Source organism: Brassica napus, unplaced genomic scaffold, assembly GCF_020379485.1.
Source record: "Brassica napus cultivar Da-Ae unplaced genomic scaffold, Da-Ae ScsIHWf_2830;HRSCAF=3610, whole genome shotgun sequence".
Classification (NCBI taxonomy): Eukaryota; Viridiplantae; Streptophyta; class Magnoliopsida; order Brassicales; family Brassicaceae; genus Brassica; species Brassica napus.
In genome coordinates this window covers 22,918-44,286 of record NW_026016094.1, presented here as the reverse complement: position 1 = coordinate 44,286, position 21,369 = coordinate 22,918, and the positions used below count along the sequence as shown (strand labels likewise).

The window sequence follows — 21,369 nt, the reverse complement described above, 5'->3', positions numbered from 1 at the left end:
AATAATATTTATGTATAAAAAAAGTAAAACAAACACCCGCGCGGTTGCGCGGGTCAAAATCTAGTATGTATTTAAAATATAAATTAATGATATTTCAAGTAAAATATTTATAATTAATCAAACTACTTCACTCCAATTTATCAAATATTATATGAAAGTTGACAAATCATTATTAAAAAACTAAAAGTAAAAAATAGTATAAGATAATAAAATTAGAAGTACTAAAGTGATAACAGCAAAAAGTAACAATGTTATTTGAAAAACAGATACTTGCAAGGACTTAAACATAAGGAACTTCAAATATGAGATTTTGTACATTATAAATTCAAATATGAAGTTTTACTGTACAAAACATCAAAATTTAAAATTTGAACTTGCTTTTAGAGCAAGTAAAACTCCATATTTGATTTTTTCAAATTGCTTTTGGAGATGTTCTTAACACGAAACAATTGTTTTGATTCATACTCTATTATATGTCGCTTCAGTTTAAAATGCATTTTCTTAACAAATTGTACAATCAATGAAGTTCTTGCTTTAGTCGATAATAATGTTTAGCAACATAAATATTAACCGATAACGTGGATATTCATTATATCGACACAAAATAATGAAAAAATAATAACATATATACAGTAGAAAATCTATAAATTAATACTCGGCAAATGAATAGACACAATAATTAATAAAGTTTTATTGGTCTTGAATTGGACACATGTAAAATATAACATAATTCGATAAATAATAATAATATAACTATTATATATAACTTTTATATAAACATAAACAAAACATCTTTTAAAAAATGAATTCATCTTTCATTTTTTTTTTCAATTTCAACATTCCGATGTTTCCATTGAATTGCAGATAAAAGACATTTATATACTATCATCAAATTCAAACACACATGATATATCAATTAATTTAATAAAGTAGATAAAATTTAACTAATAATAGTATCATAAAGTTTATTTTTCTGAACAACATAATCAGCTATTGTAACACAAAACCATATATATTATCACATATAATTCCTCCTCACCTAAAACTTTCTAAAAGACAAAAGAAACATTATCATACACATCTCTTACAAATGCAAACTTAAAACACAAACCACAAAATCATACAAAAATAATAATCTAGATCACAAGTAAAGTATATCCCGCCCGTAGGGCGGGCCGACCCTAGTTTATTTTATAAATATTTATATTTGTGAATCAGCATGGGAAAATCACCTAGTAAGAAATATAGTAGTTCTAACCGAAATTATTGATTTTTTTCAATCTCATTATATACTTTTATTAGATATATATATATATATATATATATATTATCATATATATCACGCAGTAGAGTTAAACCAGTCTGATCCTCTTTCGTCTCCCTTTTGTCAATGAAATGGATCAAGTGAAGCAGACTCCAATCAAACAAGTGTGGAAGCCCAAGGAGAATAGTCACTACGAAGCCCATTACCGAATCAAAGCCCACTCAAGAAGCGAAACCAGAACAACGGTCATCACCACTCTTACAGGACAAAAGCAGAGAGCATGCTGGACGTACGGAAAAGACGAGCTGGTATGATTGATACATCGAACCGTTATGATGCTCTGCTGAAGAGGAGATGATGACACCTGTCTAGGGCTTCTGTAGTAGGATAGTCATGGTTTATGTATAAATAAGAAACACCCATGTAACAAGGCCGTTAAGCAGAATGAATGAAACAAAAGCTTCAACCTTTAATCACTCTTGTCTTCTTTAAGTAATCTTTACACCTTTCTCCAACTCTCGCGGCGGCTTTGTAACTCCGATTGACCTGCGCGTGGCGGCTTCGATAGCACCACGGCCGGGTCTAGTTTGCTTTGTCTCCTTTAGGTTGTAGTTTGTGTAGCCATGACTTTGGTTTGTCGGTGTGTAATTTTACCTCTGTTTGGGGAGAGACTCGCTCACTTCAAATCAACTTGAGCTTTTTGATTTGGTTGGGGTTTTTGCTACAAAAGTAACGGATCTATCGATTTACGGTGTAGTTTAACTACAAAGGCTTTTGTTTTCGAACCTCATTCTAGATCTATTTTGCCCAGTTGATGTTGCGTTTCTTCTTCGCCTCTGGGATGGTCTCTTCTTTGTAGGTGTAGGCTGTCTGTGTGGAGTCTGCTGTGGCTTCCATCTAGTCCACTCTTATGCCGTTCTTGGCCTGTGCTCGTCTTCCGGATCAGGTGGGCCTCGCCGCTAGCTGTCTGTTCAAATCTCGTGGAGATTGTTGTTTTGTGGCTTCATTCCTAGGCTTTCAAGGGTTGATGAAGACCCAGCCGCTTTTGAAAGTTCTCGTCTGAATCTGTGATTGATTCTAACTTCTGGTTTATGAAACCTTGTTACTTGGTTCTTGAGATGTTTCTTCGTTGTGGTTTAGCGGTGGTCTGGCCGAGGGCATTCACGTTAAACAGCTGCCATAGATTCTCTAAAAGCTAGTCATCCCTGCTGTTGTTGTTAGACTTTTTTGGAGGGTTGGAAGTTTAGTTGCTTGTGTTAAGAGTGTAGTTTGCTTCGTTCTTGTTTGCTACCCCGCAGGGGTTCTAGTGTCCGAAGATATCTCTGTCTTCTGCCGGTTTAGCTAACCACGGAGAATCTTATTATGTTGGTGTTGTATGATCCTACTTATGTTTAATAAAATATGTTGATGGGAAAAAAAATATAGCATGCAGTAGAGCTGATTGTGAAAAGATAAATAAAAAATACTGACTAAAAAGTGATAAAAGATATATCACTGAATGAACCGACATCCTTTGTTGTGTTATATATTGATGAACAGATATCTTTTGATCAAAAAAAAAAAAAAGAAAACAGATATCCATATGGAATTTACTACATTACCCTTGACGTTCTTTCATCAGTTCTTCTCCACTATTACTCTTCACGCACGTCATCAATCATCCCTCGGGATACCCGGACCCAAACCAAATGTATACCCGGATACCAATTCGACCCGGTTTCATAACTAATCCCGACATCCGCACCCAACAGCGAAGTGAATCTCGGATCTCCAACCGGTAACCCGTATAACATCCGGGTCGGATCCATTTCTTGACCCGTCATCTTCTCTTCTTCCACTAGTTTCGTTTGGGACTCCTCCTCAGAGTTAGGTTTCTGGTCGGGAACAGCGACGGTTTTGTCCTTCAGATTGCTGCTCGACGGAGAAGAAGAAGAAGTGACCGTTTAGTGTTCTTACGAGATCCGCCGCCGACGGGGATGTTGCGGAGGGAACCGCCTTTGGTCCAGTAACGACGACAGTTTTTGCAATAATGACGTGGCTGAGACAGGTTGTAGTTGTTGTAGTAACAGAATTTGGTGTTGGGTGAGTCGCAGCGAGGGCACTTTAGCTGCTGTTGCTCCGGTAACTCCGGCTGCTGCTGCTGCTTAGCCGCCATCATTAGCATCGATTGGTGGTGGTAATACGCTGCAGCTGACGTCAGGTCCTGCATCTTTTTTTGTTTGGTTCCTTTGGTTCAAAATGACGTCTTTCTTGAAAAATAGAAGAAATGAATGAAATCTTATGTCTTCAAAGGTTTTTTAAAGAGAAAGATGAATATTTTTTGATGGTAGCAAATTGCAGGTTATGAATAAGAGAGATAAAGAGTGGAGATATTTGTGGGTTTATAGTGTGTGTGTGTGTGTGACAGAGAGAGAGAGAATTATTTGAATGGAATCACAGAATTTCAACACTTATTTTTTGTCGTTTACTAGATTATATTCAAACAAAGTACCAACTTCACAAACTGAAATTAAAGAGTTTGTGATGATTTTTTTTAATTTGACATTGGGTTTGTGCTGATCAAAATTCAAGACTAAATTTCTTATTGTCTTAAGCTATTTTTCCTATTCTGCAAGTACGCGAATAGCTATTTCTAACTTTGAAATCATGGTTTTGTTAATTTGACAGATATTGGTGATGATTGTTTTCCTAGTTTTTAGATTCTAGTTTTTGGTTTTGGATTTGGTTTTTGTTTTTAGATTTTAGATTTTGATTTTTGGTTTTTGATTTGCAGTAGATTTTGGTTTTTTGAAAAACATAAATGGTTGTTTTAGATTTTAGTTTAAGTTTTTATTTTTAAATTAATAAATAAAAATATTATGGATAGTAAAATATTTATTCTGAAAATAATAAAATATAAAAACACTGTCATTAAAATACACATAAATTTATTTTAAAAACTTATTTAAAAAATATATAAATACAAAATAAAACTATCGTAAAATATATATAAATACTCGAAAGTTGTATGTATAAACACTTACCCATTTTATATTAATAAAGGACAAAAAATGTATTGTGATGTGATGGTGAAAACGGATGATAGTGGGAATGAGCCAAATATGAAAAGAAAGACCAGTTACAAAAAAATAAATAAAAAAGACCAATTAAAAGAAAATGATAAATAAAAATGCATAAAAAAAAAAATCTTCGTAGAAAAAACTGGCTGAAAACTAAAAAAATACAGATTTTGGCTTTTGTGTAGAATTAGGTAGTTATTTGAAAAACTAGTTTCCCTAGTTTTTAGAAATCATTTTTAGCAAAATTTTGATTGGCAAATAAAGTTTTTCAGAAACAAAAACCAAAAACCATTTTAAAAACTACAAACAATCAACCTAATATTATTAGAAGACAATCAAATTTGTTTTTACTTTTTTTTTTTATAGTGAGCTAATTATAACTAAAATTACAATAAAAAATATTGTGAATGTAATCAAAATCACACATTGGAAGTTTAGACAAATAATTTCTAATATATAATAAGACTAGGTCGGCCCGCCCTACGGGCGGGATTTACTTTATTTGTGATCTATGTTATTATTTTTTATATAATTTTGTAATTTGTGTGTTTAGGTTCATTTGTGCGTATGAGATATAATTTTATTAATTTAAGTTATTGGTCAGTTAATTTATAAATAAGTTTTGTTTGACTTTTGATTCTAGGATATTACCATGATTGAGTTATTATATCATTCTCAGTTAAATTTTTTTTATTAATTATTAAAAGATCACATTTAGTTAATGTCAGTGATTTATTACATATTAACATATAAATAATTTACTTTTTATATCTCAATTTTAGTGTTTGGCCCTTTTAAAATAGGAAGCTTGAGTCCGTGAACTGGTCCTTATATTCTGTCTTTTAAATGTTGTTTGGGTTAATACGACGACAATTCTTTTTGGTTTTCGTATGTGGCCGTGCAAAATTAATAGTGAGTTTTTAGTGGTGGTATGATAGGTAGACGATTTTGAACTTTTTTGGAATGTTTTTAGTACTGTAAGTATTAACTCGGAGGTTAAATTAACATAAAATTTTTAATTTATTTGGAAAACCACTTGAGTTCAAAATTAACATGCAATTTAAGTCTCAGTACAAAAGGTATTTTCATGCCAGTTGGAGAACCACTTGTGTTCATATTCGATCAATTTGCTTTGGTATTGTTGCATCCTTTCGTTACGTGACACCATCTTATGATTTTCACATCCTTTTGGTGTTCTTCTGCCAACTCCTGCAAAAGACGACATCAATCAAACACATTTAGTATGCTATCGCTCAGTTAAGAAAGGACCAAATACATAGACAGAAAACTCATGATACAAAGAGTTTGTATCATAAGATAGAAGGCTCCATTTGATGTGGTAGATGAGTTCGCCGAGAGAGAAGGAGTTCCTTGTAAAGCCAAAATCATTGGCTCAATTTAGTGGAAGTTTTTGTGTTGGGTGTGCTTCTTAAATTTTTTTTACAGAAAGAAAGATGCGTCGTGCCTATTTGTAGAAACAGAGGTGAGCATCAATTGTCCTGCTTACCAAAGCTCAAATCCCTTTTTAGCTTCCACAATAGAGTGTACTAATCAATACATGAATAAATAAGAAAAAATTATGTGCAGATAACATCCAGAACAACATCGCTTGCCTGATCATTGCTTGAAATAGAGTTGCTTAAGCTATGCAAGCCCGGAAATGACACTCTATATTCCAGAAAATCGATGATGGTTGACTTGTGGAAATAGTTGAATATTTTAAATACTACCATCATGGTGACGAAAAATCATACACTACATATGATATGAGCTTAATAAAGCCTCTTTAGTTAGTCAATTGACCATTCTTACCATCATAAATCCTTGAGATCCACTACTTTTTATTTCCCTCATCCCTTCGTGTAGTTATTAACTGACTGTTAAACTTGCAACGAAATAAAGTTTAGTCATTATTGAGAAACGATTCTTGATTGGCGATGGAGAATTCAAAAGGTCGTTGTATATTTAATCTGGCATAAGAAGAATCGATATGAAAAATTTGTTTACGCTCTTAGGTCTTCTCAGAACACAATGACATAAGGATAATATATAAAATCAGAAAACATTAAAAACACGATTGAAGATTCATAATATATGAAGAACAGGTTTCCACTGAGGTAATTTTAAACTGAAATCTGGAAAACTAAACCTAAAATTACGCCGCCGAAGAACTATTGTTTTTGCTTTAAACGTTGAAACCACTATCTCCAGGTTGAGAATCTGTCGCATATGATTGAAGAAACCAAAACTGCAAAAAAAAAAAAAAAAGAAAAAAAAAAGAGAATCTTTGATGTTAAGGATGTCTTCACGTAAATATATAGTAGGAAACAGTCGGTGGATTAGTTAGACAAATTTGGACGTTGTTGATATAGATTTTTCTGGGCCACCTTTAAACATGATGTCAAAGGCCCATACACTTACCGACTAACTAAACTCTTCGATTGTATTTTTTTAAGAGATCCACGTGTCTGCAGCAGGTGAATGACTTTCTGACCTGGATCCTAGGTGGCAGCACAGGAGAGAACCAAACATTTTTTTATATATAAAGATATCCAAAACCAAATTATGATTAGTACACGATCTTTTAAGAAAGAATTCAAAACCAAATTCATTTGAATTTACCTCTTAAGTTTAAAGTGAAAAATACCATACTAACCGTTCGCGAAATAGTTGAATATAAACTTTTAAAAAATCTAATAATTGGTATTAAAAGTTAAGATGATGACAATATATAAAAAGTTCAAGGATGACAATCAAATCATCGGTGAGAAGAAGAGATATGTGATAGAGAACAACAAAAAGTTTAAAATTTGGGAGGAACATTCTCAAGATAACCTTACGATTGAGGTGCAAGAGACTTGCGTAGAAATTATTTCCCTAATGTGATACAAAGATTAATTAGATAATTCTTAATGTTGTTGTAAGGATTAGGTTATGTTCTAATGGTGATATTAAGGTTAAGTGAATAAATTATAATAGTGTAACAAGAGTTAGGTGATGAATCTTGTTGATAACTACGGAGATATAAGATGTGTGCTGAATTTCGTTGAAGATTGGAGGCTAATGATTTGTGTGGTGGCTTGGAAAAGAAAGTTTGATGTGGATACAATTAAAGTTCACACTGGAAATTTAAATCCCTTATATATTAAAGAGAAGCATTGTAATAAATGCATTCACATTATAATAGACACGTGGCAGCCTCACAATGATTTGATAATAAATATGTTAACGCGTTCACACTATAGTCATAAATGTGTTCACACTATGTACTTTGTGATTTTTTTTTATATAAAACTCACATACATAGTTCTAATAAAACTCTGGATTTTTCGGTTCGAATAAAAATAGATAACGAATCAAAAGCCAAACTATATATATATTATTTTTATTTTTACAGATAAAATTGAGCAAAATATTCATAAATTTTGATTCGATTTGTTATCCGTTTTGATTTGAACCAAAAAATCTTGATATTTGAAACTTTACGAAAAAAATCAAATACTAAAATACAATGTCAAAAAAGAAGCAAATCACTAATACCAATATTTTTAGGAACATATATCTAATTCGATATGTTATATGCATATATATACATATATGAAAAGAATTATATATATTTAACTTTATATCAGTTTTACAATATAAATTTATTATATTAGGTACTAGAATTAAAAGGTTATATAATGTTTTATTTTTGTAATAAAATGTTATTATTAAATTATTTTTAAAATTTTATTTTATTTACGAATCAAATCGGATATTCTTTAAAATTCTAAAACATTTCGGATATCGGAGTCACCGAATATCTAGGTGGCTAAAGATCGAATTGACAAGAATGCTTCCAAATATCCAGATACTTGATATGTGTCCACCCCTATTTACGAATATAATTTTATTTTCTTTTGATGAAAAAATGACTAATGTCAAGGTCTTTTTTATTTTAAATAAATTTTTATTTTATCTTTCATGTATTATTCTGAACAAAAATGTCATTTAATATTAATTAACAATATCTTTATATATTTTTCAACTATTTTTATATACTTTTTACATAAACATACATGTGCACCTTGATGTGAGCATCTTATAACTAAGTATTCACCACAGCTGAAGTATCTAATTTTTTTGAAAGTTGAAATATTTTTCTTAATGTTTCTTTCACTACCGACCAAATTGTAGTGAAATGATTTGTCTTAATGATTTTCTTTTCTTTTTCTTAAACTATTATCTGTTTAAAAACTATAATATGAAACTATTGGTTCGACATGACAACTATTTAAACTTCATAATATGAAAATAAACATATAATATTAATTTTAGGTTTTATCCGAAAAACCAAAAAATCAAATGTTTTAACCGAATAAACTAAATGAATATTAATTTAAAATAATAGTTATATTTTAGAAGATTAAAAACAAAAAAACGTAAAACCTAACCAATATCCAGATTAACAGATTTATTGTCTTTTTTATTAAAAATAACGAAACTAATAATCACATCCCGCGCCTTGCGCGGGTATTACCTAGTAAGTTAGTATTTGGCTTTAAATTTATTGTTCATGCAATCAAAATCTCACACTGAAAATTTAGAAAAATAATGTCTTCTATAATAGGATATCCAACTCTGAAAAAAAAAACCAAAACTAAATTTATGTGAAATCATTAGCCTCCAACTTTCAACGAAAAATAATGCTTTCTATAAATCGTTGGCAAAAAGTTGGACATAAACTTGAAAAAACCAACAAAAAGACATTGTTTCTGAAATTTCATTAACTTGTAATGAACTTCTAACAAAATGCACTACTTTTTTAAAATGAAAATCATTATAGGGTGAGACATTAAATTATGTATGTTCAATGCTAAATCATTAAAATTTAAAATTTGCGCACACAAAATTAAACTTTTTTTTGACTTTTGAGTTAAGAGTAGTGGTTAAATATCAATGATTTATTTTATTTTGACAAAAAAAAACAATTAAAAAGTAGGAATTAGTCAACTTTCTTAGAATTTTCCTCCAATGCCTTTCATTGACATCACTTCACGCGTTGAAACTTTGTCATAGACTTGTTGACTTAACTAATCTTGTAGAGTTTGTTTACTTGCTTGTCATTTTGATCATTTTTCTCTTAAAATTTATTAAACCATATTTATTTTTGTTTACTTGATTTTTTAAATAGCAGTATAAAACAATTTGAATTTATAATCAACGAGGACACACAAACTCGGACGATATTATGCTCTAGACGTTAAGAAAACACAGACGATATGATGCTCTTGAGTCTTGACCCCACTATGGCCTCAGAATTAACCGACCAAAAAACAGATTGCGAGCTTAACAAGCCAGTTTTTATTTTACTTGGAGTTTTGATCATGAAACTAAAATATAAAAAAAAAGGCATCATTAGACTTGAAACCCTACATGGAACATTGAATCACCATCGTCACTTTCTATCGTGATACACTGAACCAAAGCCGCACAAGTGTCGAAACCAGTTTGACAATCTTTGTCGTCACGTTAAGCTGCCGTCATCCATGACCGTTTGTATCCCGATCTTGACATCACATCTACGGCTACGATTTCTGGCTCGCTCGGTCGAAAAATGCATCCCTCGTGCTACTTACTATACGAGATTTGGTATCTGATTCATATGGACTTTGTCGGACTCAAGCTATTTATCACTATTGCTTATATCGCATGGTACAATGCTGAAATGTTGATAAATATCGATTGAATATGTTTTCATTTAAAAGTAAATAAAAATCTTTTTGCTATAAAATCATCCTCTTAGGTCAAGCAATTTATTAACACAATGTCAGTGTGTAACAAACTTTTTTCATTTATGCTCACATGAGTGTGGTCAAGTGTAGATGAGACCTGAGAATGTGCTACAACACTCTTTCTGAGGTTCGAGTCTCCCTTGAAACAAAGTCACATTTATGTGGGAAGTCTGAGCTTGGACATTTAGCCTAAGCAGTTTACCTGGTAGTTTAGTAACAGGTGTTCAGTTATCTTCTAACATTAGTCGAAAAACATTCAAAATTCGGATCAGACAGTAATGTGATAGTCAATCTTAAGTTTTTTTTTTTTTGGGCAGGCCGGATCAACCAATAAAATATATTAAAAAAGCTTTTTTATTTATACATTTAACAAAAATAAAAATCTATACTCGTTTTGCCCCATATATTTAATTTATAATACTTAATCATTTGGAATAATTTAATTTATCTCAACGTGCAAAAGGACTGGATAACCAAATATTGTTCAGTTTAAAATTAGTGAAAATGATATCTAAATGCTTGTTTTGAAATCGTTATTTGAATTTAGCGTCCAGTCAGTTTAATTAGAATATTGCAAATAATACCTTTTTAATATCCAAATTGTCCATTTTCAAATACTTGCATGAACCATTCCTATTATGGAGGGTTGCATGCTTTGTTTTTTATATATTAAAAAAGTCAAAACAAATAAATAAGAAAATAATATAGGTAAATGAAATGTATTTTAATAAGTCAACAAAGGAGAAACAAGTCTAAGAAAAAGAATCAATAAAACAATGATTACACAGACAGAAAAGATTGTAAAATAATCTAATCGTATATCCAATCCAAAAGTCATATGACATTAGCTTTTACTAAAATCACGATTTCTTTCAATCGGATTTCACCTCTTTCGTTCTCTTGGCTGTAAAGTAGTTTCCAGGAGCACAAGTCCAGCATGATGATTAAAGAGCTTATATGATCACTGATGATGATGATGTATATAGCAATTCCCATTAATCACCAGAAGGAAGAAAGGAAAACAGAGTCTAGAGCAGAGAAAATACGCCTTTTTTTTTGGCTGAGTAATGTGGTTAAGCATAGTACATGTACAAGCTATTTCCAGCGGCACAAGCAATAGAGTTCTCATTTGGATGCCAAGCAAGATGCAGCAACTTTGTTTTGTAATCAAGAGCATTGCTACTCCCATCGACTCCTCCTGCACTCTCTGATCCTGCTTTCACCGTTTCAGTGTATTTACTAATTTGATCTTAAAAGGTATATATAAGCTTAAATGAGAAAGGGAGAGAGAGAGAGAGAAGAGACTGACCTCTACCTACAACACGCGCTATACTGCCTAGTCTGGATGGCCTCGAGGGAACTGGGACATGTCTCCTATGATAAAACCACAAAAAAAAAAAAAAAAAAGTAAGGAAGATATGATCGACTACACTAATTCTTAATAGCTTTTATCAAGTTTACCTCATAGGATTTCTGCTTGCTTCTAAGGTTGCAGACTCAGTACTTCCCGGGGAAACACTAAACACACGGAACATATTGCTGGATAGAGCAATGTGAACGGAAGGAATATGAGTATACATGATAATGCTAATAGTAAAAAACATGCTCTGCTTTCGGGGGCATACCTGTAAGAACCTGTAGCTGCTCGCAATCCATTGCCACTTATACAACACTCGAACTTGTCAAAGATAGAATCATTTTCATATAAATCACAGAGCTGTAAATGGGCAAAGGGGAAATGGAGTATCAATCAGCTATGCACCAGCTCGTAAAAAGCAGCTATCTCTCAAAAGCATAGGGAACTTACCTTCGGTTTCAGATACTCATGAACCTGGAAAGTTGACACCGGACCTGAATCCATGTTGATGTCCATAACTGACAAAGAAAAACATAACTATAAGTTCAGTTTATCTTACGAGAAGAATTAGAAACCAGCCACTGATAGCTTTACGGGCATAGTCATATCTAATGCCAATGAAAGTGTACGGACCTTGAGTGTCATGTAGTCACGGCTAAGGAGATATCTTCCTTCTTTTGCAAATTTGATGTCTGACACTGAAGCAATTATCTCAGTGAAGAACGACTTAGGACCTGCTGCCTCTGGTTCCTCAAACCTGCAGAAACAAGCAATGTTAGCCTTTGCTGCTAGACACCTTATCTTGTGTTGGTATGTTGTATGTTTCTTTTCCAAAGAAAGGTGCGAAAAATAATTAGCAAACTTTGATGAAGTAGACAAGTTATTAGATTCTACAAGTTAGATTGTCCTTTCAAGTTATATTATATATTGGATGATTGCAAGTCTCAAGACTTACAATTTGGAATGTGAGTCACATAAAGCTGATTGGCGCAGATCAATCAGGCGAATTGAGCCTTTGGAACTGCTATAAGCTAACATATTGCAATGTGTAGGATGAAACTCTGCTGATGTGATAACCTCTGCAAGAACCAAATGCGGTATTAGTTAGCATACCCTATTGCTTATTGGACAGAAAGAGAAGTAAACCAGGGCTTTACCAGATAGATCTTCCATTTTCTCAGGCTTAACATCAACAATATTGAAACTTTGATTGCTAATCTCCAGATTCCAAAGATTTATTCGCAAATCATCAGCCGAAATAAATGTTCTCCGTCACTGATTTAAATAGAAAGAAAAAAACTGTTAGGAGCGCCAAACATTGACAATGAAAGTATGGATCTCATACTAATAAATCAAGTGGAATTCAAAATGGGGTGAATATGAATAAACTACCTATTATTTGAGATGGAATTGATGTGATAGTCATGAGCATGAGAATAGACTCTTCGACATCTAGCCACAGGGCTCGACTCATGGCTAGTTTACCTGTATATGCAAAATTGAACTATTGCATGACTTGAGAATCAATTCCAAAACAGAAGAGCACGGGAGATTAGAGCTAAGAAGCACAAGTCTAGCATCAATGAAGTGTAAATTCGAGCAAATTTCATCATTCAATTCGACTCTCAGATGCAATGAATGTTCAACATATATAGAATGAATTATTTACCAGTGGGAACCGCAGCGATGAGATGGCTTCAGGTACTCCTCCGTTCCCAAGGCACGCGGTTGGATTGCCAGAGCTTGCGACCGCTCCAGTTTTTGAAGGATCTGAATTTACTTCACAAACTTTCTTGATCTTCTTGTCTTGAACCTGTTAAACACTCACATGAGTAAAAAAAATTCTTTACAACATTCACGACTTAGCACCCATTTAGATACAGTAAGCAACCCAACAAACAATGTCAGTGCCATTAAGGTATCGAGAAGTAAATGATATTCTCACCTTCCAATACTTGATGGTTTTATCGTTTGTGGAAAGGAGAAAAGGGCGCCATTGGCTGTTTGACACCATCTAATTTTGTTTATCTTCTCCTCTATCTCCAAACTCTTGAGAAATCAAACTGGTAGACAAGGATCACATATCAAAAGACAGCAAATAAAGGTATAGCACACAACGTATTAGGAGAAGAGAGTAATGAAATGATAATACCTCAGGGTCATGACTCTGAAACTCTGTTTTATAACGAAACTCAGGATGCCTCAGTGGGTGATCAGTGTCTTCAAGATCCCTTCTAGCTCCTCCACTGCTCTGTAGTTGATAATAGCATGCAACAACATATATATCATATTCCCATTTTGAGAAATCATTTGCAAAGGCAAAGAAAAAGTGGGGACGTTACGTTTCTGACATGGCTCCTCTCGAAAGAACAACACGTCCTCCACGGTCCCCAGTAGCAAGATGGTCGCCGGAATGATCAAACTCGATTGCTGAAATCACATCAACTGCGGAGGAACACACAAGCTTCCAGTTTTGAGGATTTCAACATAACATAACATAAAGAAAACAATACAATGTAATCTAGTCACAAGTCATAAGCTATTAAGAAGCATAACAGTCACAAAACATTGATAAAAATGTAAGAAGACTCAAAGATGCCTTAATTTCAGTTGGAGAGATTAGATGGATGAGTTAAACCTCTTGAACTTCTTCACCAGCGCTGCGTTCACCGAAGACCTGAGAGAATCTCCATTCCAGAGGCAGAGATGGATCTACCGAAGCTGCGACGATCTCCTCATCGTCACCGTTCATCCCTCTCTCCGACGATCAGGGGCGGCTAGAAATCAATACGATTGAGTTCGAGGAAAGGAAGAGGAGGAGAGAGAGTCTGAGATGATTCCCAGATTTCGACAAACAAATAAGATCACAACACAACACAACACTCTCCCTTCTCTCTCTCTCTCTCTCGACTTAATTAAGAAAAATGTATTTATTTTTCTTTTATTTTTTAGTTAAATGTGATTTAATCATCTTTTTGGTTTTATTAGCTTTTTATGGTAGGAGCTTACCGTATTTTACCTTCTCTGTAACAAATGGCCAGGGGCGAAGCTAGGTTGATGACTAAGGGTGCACGTGCACCCAGTCTATTTAAATATTTTAACTTTTCAACTTGTACAAATACAAGGCAAGTGGCTAATTTGGCAATGATGCACCCATAGTTTCCAATGAACCAGAGTTCAATACCCCCTACACTACATTTATTTGTTATTTTGCACCCAGTCGTAATAAATCCTAGCTTCGCCCCTGCAAATGGCTATGTGACGATTATTATAAAAAGAAAGAAAATATATCTATATTTTTATTATTTTGCCCCCCCAATTCGCTTAGAGCATCTCCAACCCATTGCTTTTTTCACCTCTATAATAGCATTTAGAGGTAAAATTGCTCCAACCCAACTCTATTTCTTCCTCTATAATAGAGATCTCTATATTTTCCTCTATATAGAGGAAGAAATAGCATTCTTCTATTTTTTACTCTATAATTGGAGGAGATTGCTATATAGAGAAATACATTGGAACATATCTCACCTCTATTATAGAGTTCTTCTATTTTAGAAGTGAAAATAGCAAAATACATTGGAGATGGTCTTATAACGTGTTGAGAATTAGTCGATATGTAGATTATTTTTTCCCCTTTTTTAAAGTCATTTTCAAAGTTTCTTTGGGATAAAGATCTCTTGTTAGTCAGATAATACATTTGTTTTTATCCATTTATATCAGTAAAAACTACAATATTTGAGTATTTTCACATGAATTGACAGTGTTTTTTCCCACATATGTTGATGTGTGTATATAAAGACACTAATTGCAATGTGAGATTTATGTCTTGTCTGGACACTATAAATTATAGTACGTTTTTTGTTTTGTTGTTGTTTTCAACATAAATTATTACTTTTGTTTAAAGTCGATTTGATAAAATACAATTAATTTGTATATTTGTGAGAATTTCCATATTATTTCATCACTAAAAATTATACTATTGATTAGCTTAAATGTAAATTGACCTTTGGATAATTCCTCAAAAAAAGAAATACAAGTTGAATTTTTCGATTGGTCAGTACACTTCTTATTTTTCTTTTACCCCACTTTGATCATCCATATCACAGACTGTGACTAGCCTCGGTGAGTGTAGGGATCATTCGTCATAGGAGAAAAAAGAAAGCTTATGTGAAGAAAAAGATTTAGTGCACAAAGAAAAAAATGCGAAGAAAAAGAATGATGTTTCAATGAATCTCGTTATGAGTGCTTTACAATGTCGAGTGTTTGGATTGGTAGAAATTTTCTTTGGTGAATCAATTCGAAGCTAGCAGATACACAATTTTTGCAAATTTTGAATCTTTATCTATTTCGTTTAAGCTAGCAGATACACAATTTTTGCAAATTTTGAATCTTTATCTATTTCGTTTACATTTATGTTTAATCTAATTGTTGGTGCGAAAACATCTTTGTAGTATATTTCTTATTATGGAGTTATACACCAAAAACAGTTCTAAAGCTTGTGGATTTATACCATGATATACTAATTCTGCTTGGATTTGTCGTGTATATAAGGATACACGATTACATGGTCACATGACACAACACAAAAATCTTCCACTCTCTTATGCTCTGTCTTTGACACTTTTATGCATTACCACCGAAAATAAGCACATATCTTTCGTACTTTTGCCCATTCACTGTTAACACTTAACACTATAGATGTCGGCTTCAAGATAACATGAAATGTAAAGACTGTGAGAAAGATAATAAAGGTGAACAAAATTGTCAATATCTAGTAATAATTTTGAACTATGATGCTATGAAAGCTTATGTGAAGAAAAGATTTAGTGCACAAAGAAAACAATGCAAAGAAAAAGAATGACGTTTCAAATGAATCTCGTAGGAGTGATTTACTATGTCGAGTGTATGGATTGTAGAAATTTTCTTGGTGAATCAATTCGAAGTTAGCAGATACATAATTCTTGCAAATTTTGAATCTTTATCTATTTTGTTTACAGTTATGTTTAATCTAACTTGTTGGTGCGAAAACATCTTTATAGTGTATTTCTTGTATGGATGGAGTTATACACCGAAAAACGGTTCTAAAGCTTGTGGATTTATACCATGATACACTAATTCTGCTTGGATTTGTCTAGTATATAAGGATACACGATTACATGGTCACATGCCACAACACAAAAATCTTCCACCCTCTTATGCTCTGTCTTTGACACTCTTATGCATTACTACCGAAAATAACCACATATCTTTTGTACTCTTGTCCATTCACTGTTAATACTTAACAATAGATGCTGGCTTCAATAACATGAAAAGTAAGACTGTGAGAGAGATAAAGGTGAAGAAAATTGTCAATATGTAGTAATAATTTTGAACTATGATGCTTTGGCCTTATTTGATTGGTGATTCCTTCACTTTCACGCTTCCTCGACGCCCTCTGTTCTTTGGAGCCTGTTATCGACGTCCTCTGTTCTCGATCTAAAGGAAATCAACTAGCTTATCTTTGTACGGTAGAAATCAATTCAATGGCATCAAGCAAGGGCAAAGGTATCCTTCTCGAGGAAGATGATGATGAGCCGATACAATTGCCGGATCAAGCCGATGAACATCTCATAAGAGAATACCACTTGTCTCTTATTAGCAAGATCTTAAATTTAAAAAAAATGTGGAGAGACTCATTGTAGCTATGCCGGAACAATGGGCTATATCAGAAAAGATTACCGCTTACGATTTGGGCAATGTATGTTTTCTATTCAATTTGATAATGAGGAAGATCTTAATTTTGTTCTCAACCAAGGCCCTTTCCATCACAACTTCTGTATGTTCGTTTTGGTACGCTGGGAGCCGGTGATAGACGAACACTATCCGTCAATAGTGATGTTTTGGATTCACCTCCAAGGGATCCCACTTCATCTCTGCACTCATCAAATCTAGAATCTATTGGTAATCGACTTGGGAAAGTGGGCAAGATTGATGCTGCAAAGGGAAAGATCAATGTTTAGATGGACTCTTCTAAGCCCTTCAAGTTCTCAAGGAAACTTCAAACAAGAAATAAGGAGGATATTACCATTAAGCTCCACTATGAAAAGTTTTTTAAGCATTGTACCACATGTGGTCTTATGTCACATGAGGCTCAAGATTTCTTGACGACATAAAGTAATGTGATAAGCCAAATGACAACTCGAGAAACAATGTTTGATCGAGTTCCTTCAAATGCTAGTAGAGGCGAACATACAGATGCTGGCTAAAGAGTAACCACTGGAAACGCACGAGTGATAGATGAGACCACTTATAGGTCTTACAAAGAAGGAACGAGCTCTTATTCTCGAGTGAAACAGTCTTCTCATTCAAGCCGCGTTAATCGAGCTACCAATCCTAGAAACTCTCGATACAATCCGTACTCATATGTTCGTAAGCAGGATACTGCAGGAAGATATCAAAACGCTAGTAAAGAGCGAGTATGGAGGAGAAACAGCTCAGACCCTTGAAGATAAATCATCAAACTGGATACATCATCAGGTTCAGCTGGCTGGTGAGGCCACAAGCCTCGGTCAGCGATACCTGGTTCCATTGAACCAAATCAAGAACAGCTATTGAGCAGCCTCTTATTGATATAAATGTAATCTTCAGGTCAAACTCATCCACACGAACTCTTGTCTCATATGTAGAAGCCACAACAGAGGACCTAATCCCTCCATACAATGCTTTAAATGCTGCCATGAATGAGTGTGATAACGATAATGAGGAAGGAGACGCAGCTGATGCTGACATGGAAGAGCCTACTGGCAATGAGCTAATGATAATGGAGGAGATGACTTGCTGGGAGAAGATCTTGTAACTTTTAAATCCCCGGACATGGAAGCTAACATTCAGAATATACTAGGAAGCTTAATCCTTATGATTGAAGCAAACCAAAAAAACGCAGACAAGGATGAGGCTGATGAGAATGCGGCTGAGAAAACAGTAACAAGAAGTATCACATGCTCTTTGTCCCAACATTGCAATGGGAAACCAGTGTCGAGCTTCGCCGCGAATTAATGCTAAAACAACACAAGTGGGAATGTTGCTCATGGTAGAAGGGCTTAAAGTCATCTGGTTCGAGGAAAGCTACAACAAGTGTTGGTAGCCAACATAAATGTATGGTGGATGTCAAATATCTGCCCCACCTTCATCAATGAAGACACTCAGTTGGAACTGTCAAGGGATAAGAAATGACCTCACAGTTCGACACTTCACGGAGATGTCAGAAGCATCGCCCAAGACTCTTATTCTTACTGAGACGAAGGATAGGAAGCTGCTGTTGCAAAACATTTAGTCTGGCTTAAATTTTAATAAATTGCTTACCGTTGAGCCACTTGGCCTGGTTTACCTTTGTTTTTTTATGGATGATTTTAAAGTTGTTGTTTTATTTCGAATAATGTAAAAGCAGTCATTAATGAAATAAATGTCTATAATATATTTATTTATGGGGACTCTGTTTTAGAAATAAGAGATCAAGTTTGGGAACGTCTTACGCGTTCTGCCACAACTAGAGATGGTCTTTTGTTTATGATAGGTGATTTTAATGAAATAACAGGATACCATGAGAAAGAAGAGGAAAACACAGATCTGACACATCATTTCTTTCGTTCAATAAGATGATTTCAGATTTTGGTATGCTTGAGTTTTCATGCACTAGGAACCAATTGTCATGGGCCAGAAAACGCCCCAATGGATATGTACGATGTTGTTTTGATCGTGCTCTTAGAAACGAAGATTGGCATGAAAAATTCTCACATTCAAAAGGGCAATACTACATATGTGGGAATGAGACCACCGTCCGATACTAGCAGATATCTGATCCAAACCAATAAGGAAAGGAAAACATTCAAATTTGATAAGCAATGTCTGGATAATGAAGAGATAAGACATGTTTATAGATGGTTGGAATTTTCCTGAGCTCTCTCCTAATGCAAGTATCATAGATCATATGCCCAGTTGCAGGAGAGCTCTAAGAGAGTGGAAAATAGAAAAAGACTTAAATGCTGCAAAACTAATAGAAGATCTCAAATCTAAGCTCGACAACTTCTACTCTGACGATGATGCCACAACAGAAGAAATAAGAGCAACACTTAAAGAACTCACAGCGGCCCTTAAAGCAGAAGGATAATTTTGGAAGCAAAAGAGTAGAGTTTGGCTCAGAGAAGGGGATTTGAACACAATGTTCTTTCACGCCATTACAAAACAGAGAAGAACCATGAATAAGATTATGGGTCTTTGGATTTTAATGGGAATCTAGTGGAGGATGAAGAAAAACTGGTAGCCATCGCTACCAAGTAACCTAGAGATCTATATACAACTTCCAATCCAGAGCTCATTGAGAAGGCTCTGGCCAATGTTACGACAACAATTTCTGACCAACAATGCGGATCTTACATCTTATGTATCAGAATGGCAGGTAAAGCTGGTCCTATTTGCAATGCACCCAGAGAAGGCACCTTGACCTTATGGCTTCACAGCCGTATTCTATAAAACATTATGTGGACATTGTGAAAGATGACTTAACCCGTATGGTTAATGAATTTTTATTCAATGGATTTATGGCGGATGGTCTCAATGATGTCAATATTTGTCTGATACCTAAGAAACAAAAGCCAAATGAAATGTCAAAATTTCGACCCACTAGTCTATGCAATGTCTGTTACAAAATAATATTGAAAGTATTATGCCAAAGATTAAAGAAAATCCTACCAGACCTGATATCTAAGACACAGTCAACCTTTGTTGCTGGAAGACGGATATCTGATAATGTACTGATAGCATATGAGATGTTCCATGCTCTTCGTACAGATCCTGGCGGAAGAAATATGAGGATGGCTATAAAAGAAGACATGAGTAAGCCTATGATCGGATAGAATGCGGTAACGAACGCTTCCGTGCATAAGGTAGATATGAATGGATAATGCGGTGCCTCATGTCGGTAAATATCATGTCATGTTCAACGGTTAACCTAGAGGGAACATTACCCCACAAAGGGGATTTCGTCAAGGAGATCCTTTGTCTCCTTTCTATCCTTTATCTATCTTATGCACGGAAACGTTCGTTAGCCTTCTCAATCACGCAGAGAATCATGGTACGATAACGGGAATGCGTGTATCATGCGTTAGCCCTCCAGTATCACACCTTCTCTTCACTGATGATAGCATGTTCTTCTGTAAGGCGGAGCCTCGTGAATGTGATGAAATCATGGAAGTTCTTAAGACTTATGGGAAACTTCTGGACAATGCGTTAACTATGAGAAATAATCATTACTCTTTGGCAAGAAGATACCTGGAAATGTGAAGGAGGCTGTCAAAACATCAACAAGATTTATAAATGAGGGGGGAATGGGGACTATCTTGGTATTTCTGAAGACATTAGTGGATTAAAAAGGAAGTTGTTTGCTTTCCTGCAGTGTTTTGAAACCCGACCCGGACCCGCGGTTGAACCGGTAAACCCGGTGACCCAGAAAAAATTCGGTTTGGGTTTTGTAAAAAACACAATATTTAGAAACCCGCAAAAACCCGTAAAAACCGGAACCCAATACCGATTGAAACCACCATTTGAACCAATAAATAACTTTTACTTCTCCTTTTAGTTTTTAATTATGTTTTAGATTATGTTCTATACACTAAATTTCCAATTAAAAAAATTATATGCTGACAAAAAAAAAAGTTATGTTTCCCTTTTCAGTTTTATATTTGTGATTTTTAGATTTTGATGAATATTTCACTATGCCATATGAAAAAAATGAGAGTGAACGATGGTAGAGAGAACCAAAATTAGTTGATGTGATTTGGTGTTAGTTTATTTCCGTTATTGACAATATATTACAACGATCTTTTATTTTTAGTTTTTTTGTATTTGAAGTTTAATTTATTATTCACATTAGACATT

The 21,369-nt window shown here is 34.1% G+C and overlaps 1 protein-coding gene and 1 pseudogene across 1 annotated transcript; both read right to left on the bottom strand.

The window, feature by feature from the left end:
- Positions 1–2,917: 2,917 nt before the first annotated feature.
- LOC125602387 lies at positions 2,918–3,525 on the bottom strand (annotated as a pseudogene).
- A 7,468-nt stretch (positions 3,526–10,993) lies between these two features.
- LOC125602385 (serine/threonine protein phosphatase 2A 55 kDa regulatory subunit B alpha isoform-like) lies at positions 10,994–13,371 on the bottom strand. The gene is made up of 10 exons (XM_048774047.1): positions 13,339–13,371; positions 13,137–13,270; positions 12,615–12,724; positions 12,413–12,536; positions 12,087–12,214; positions 11,908–11,975; positions 11,726–11,817; positions 11,562–11,639; positions 11,410–11,474; positions 10,994–11,313 (listed from the first exon to the last, which is right to left on the bottom strand). Exons 1-10 carry the CDS (start codon positions 13,369–13,371, stop codon positions 11,174–11,176), a joined length of 972 nt encoding a protein of 323 aa, XP_048630004.1. The 3' UTR covers positions 10,994–11,173.
- Positions 13,372–21,369: the final 7,998 nt, after the last annotated feature.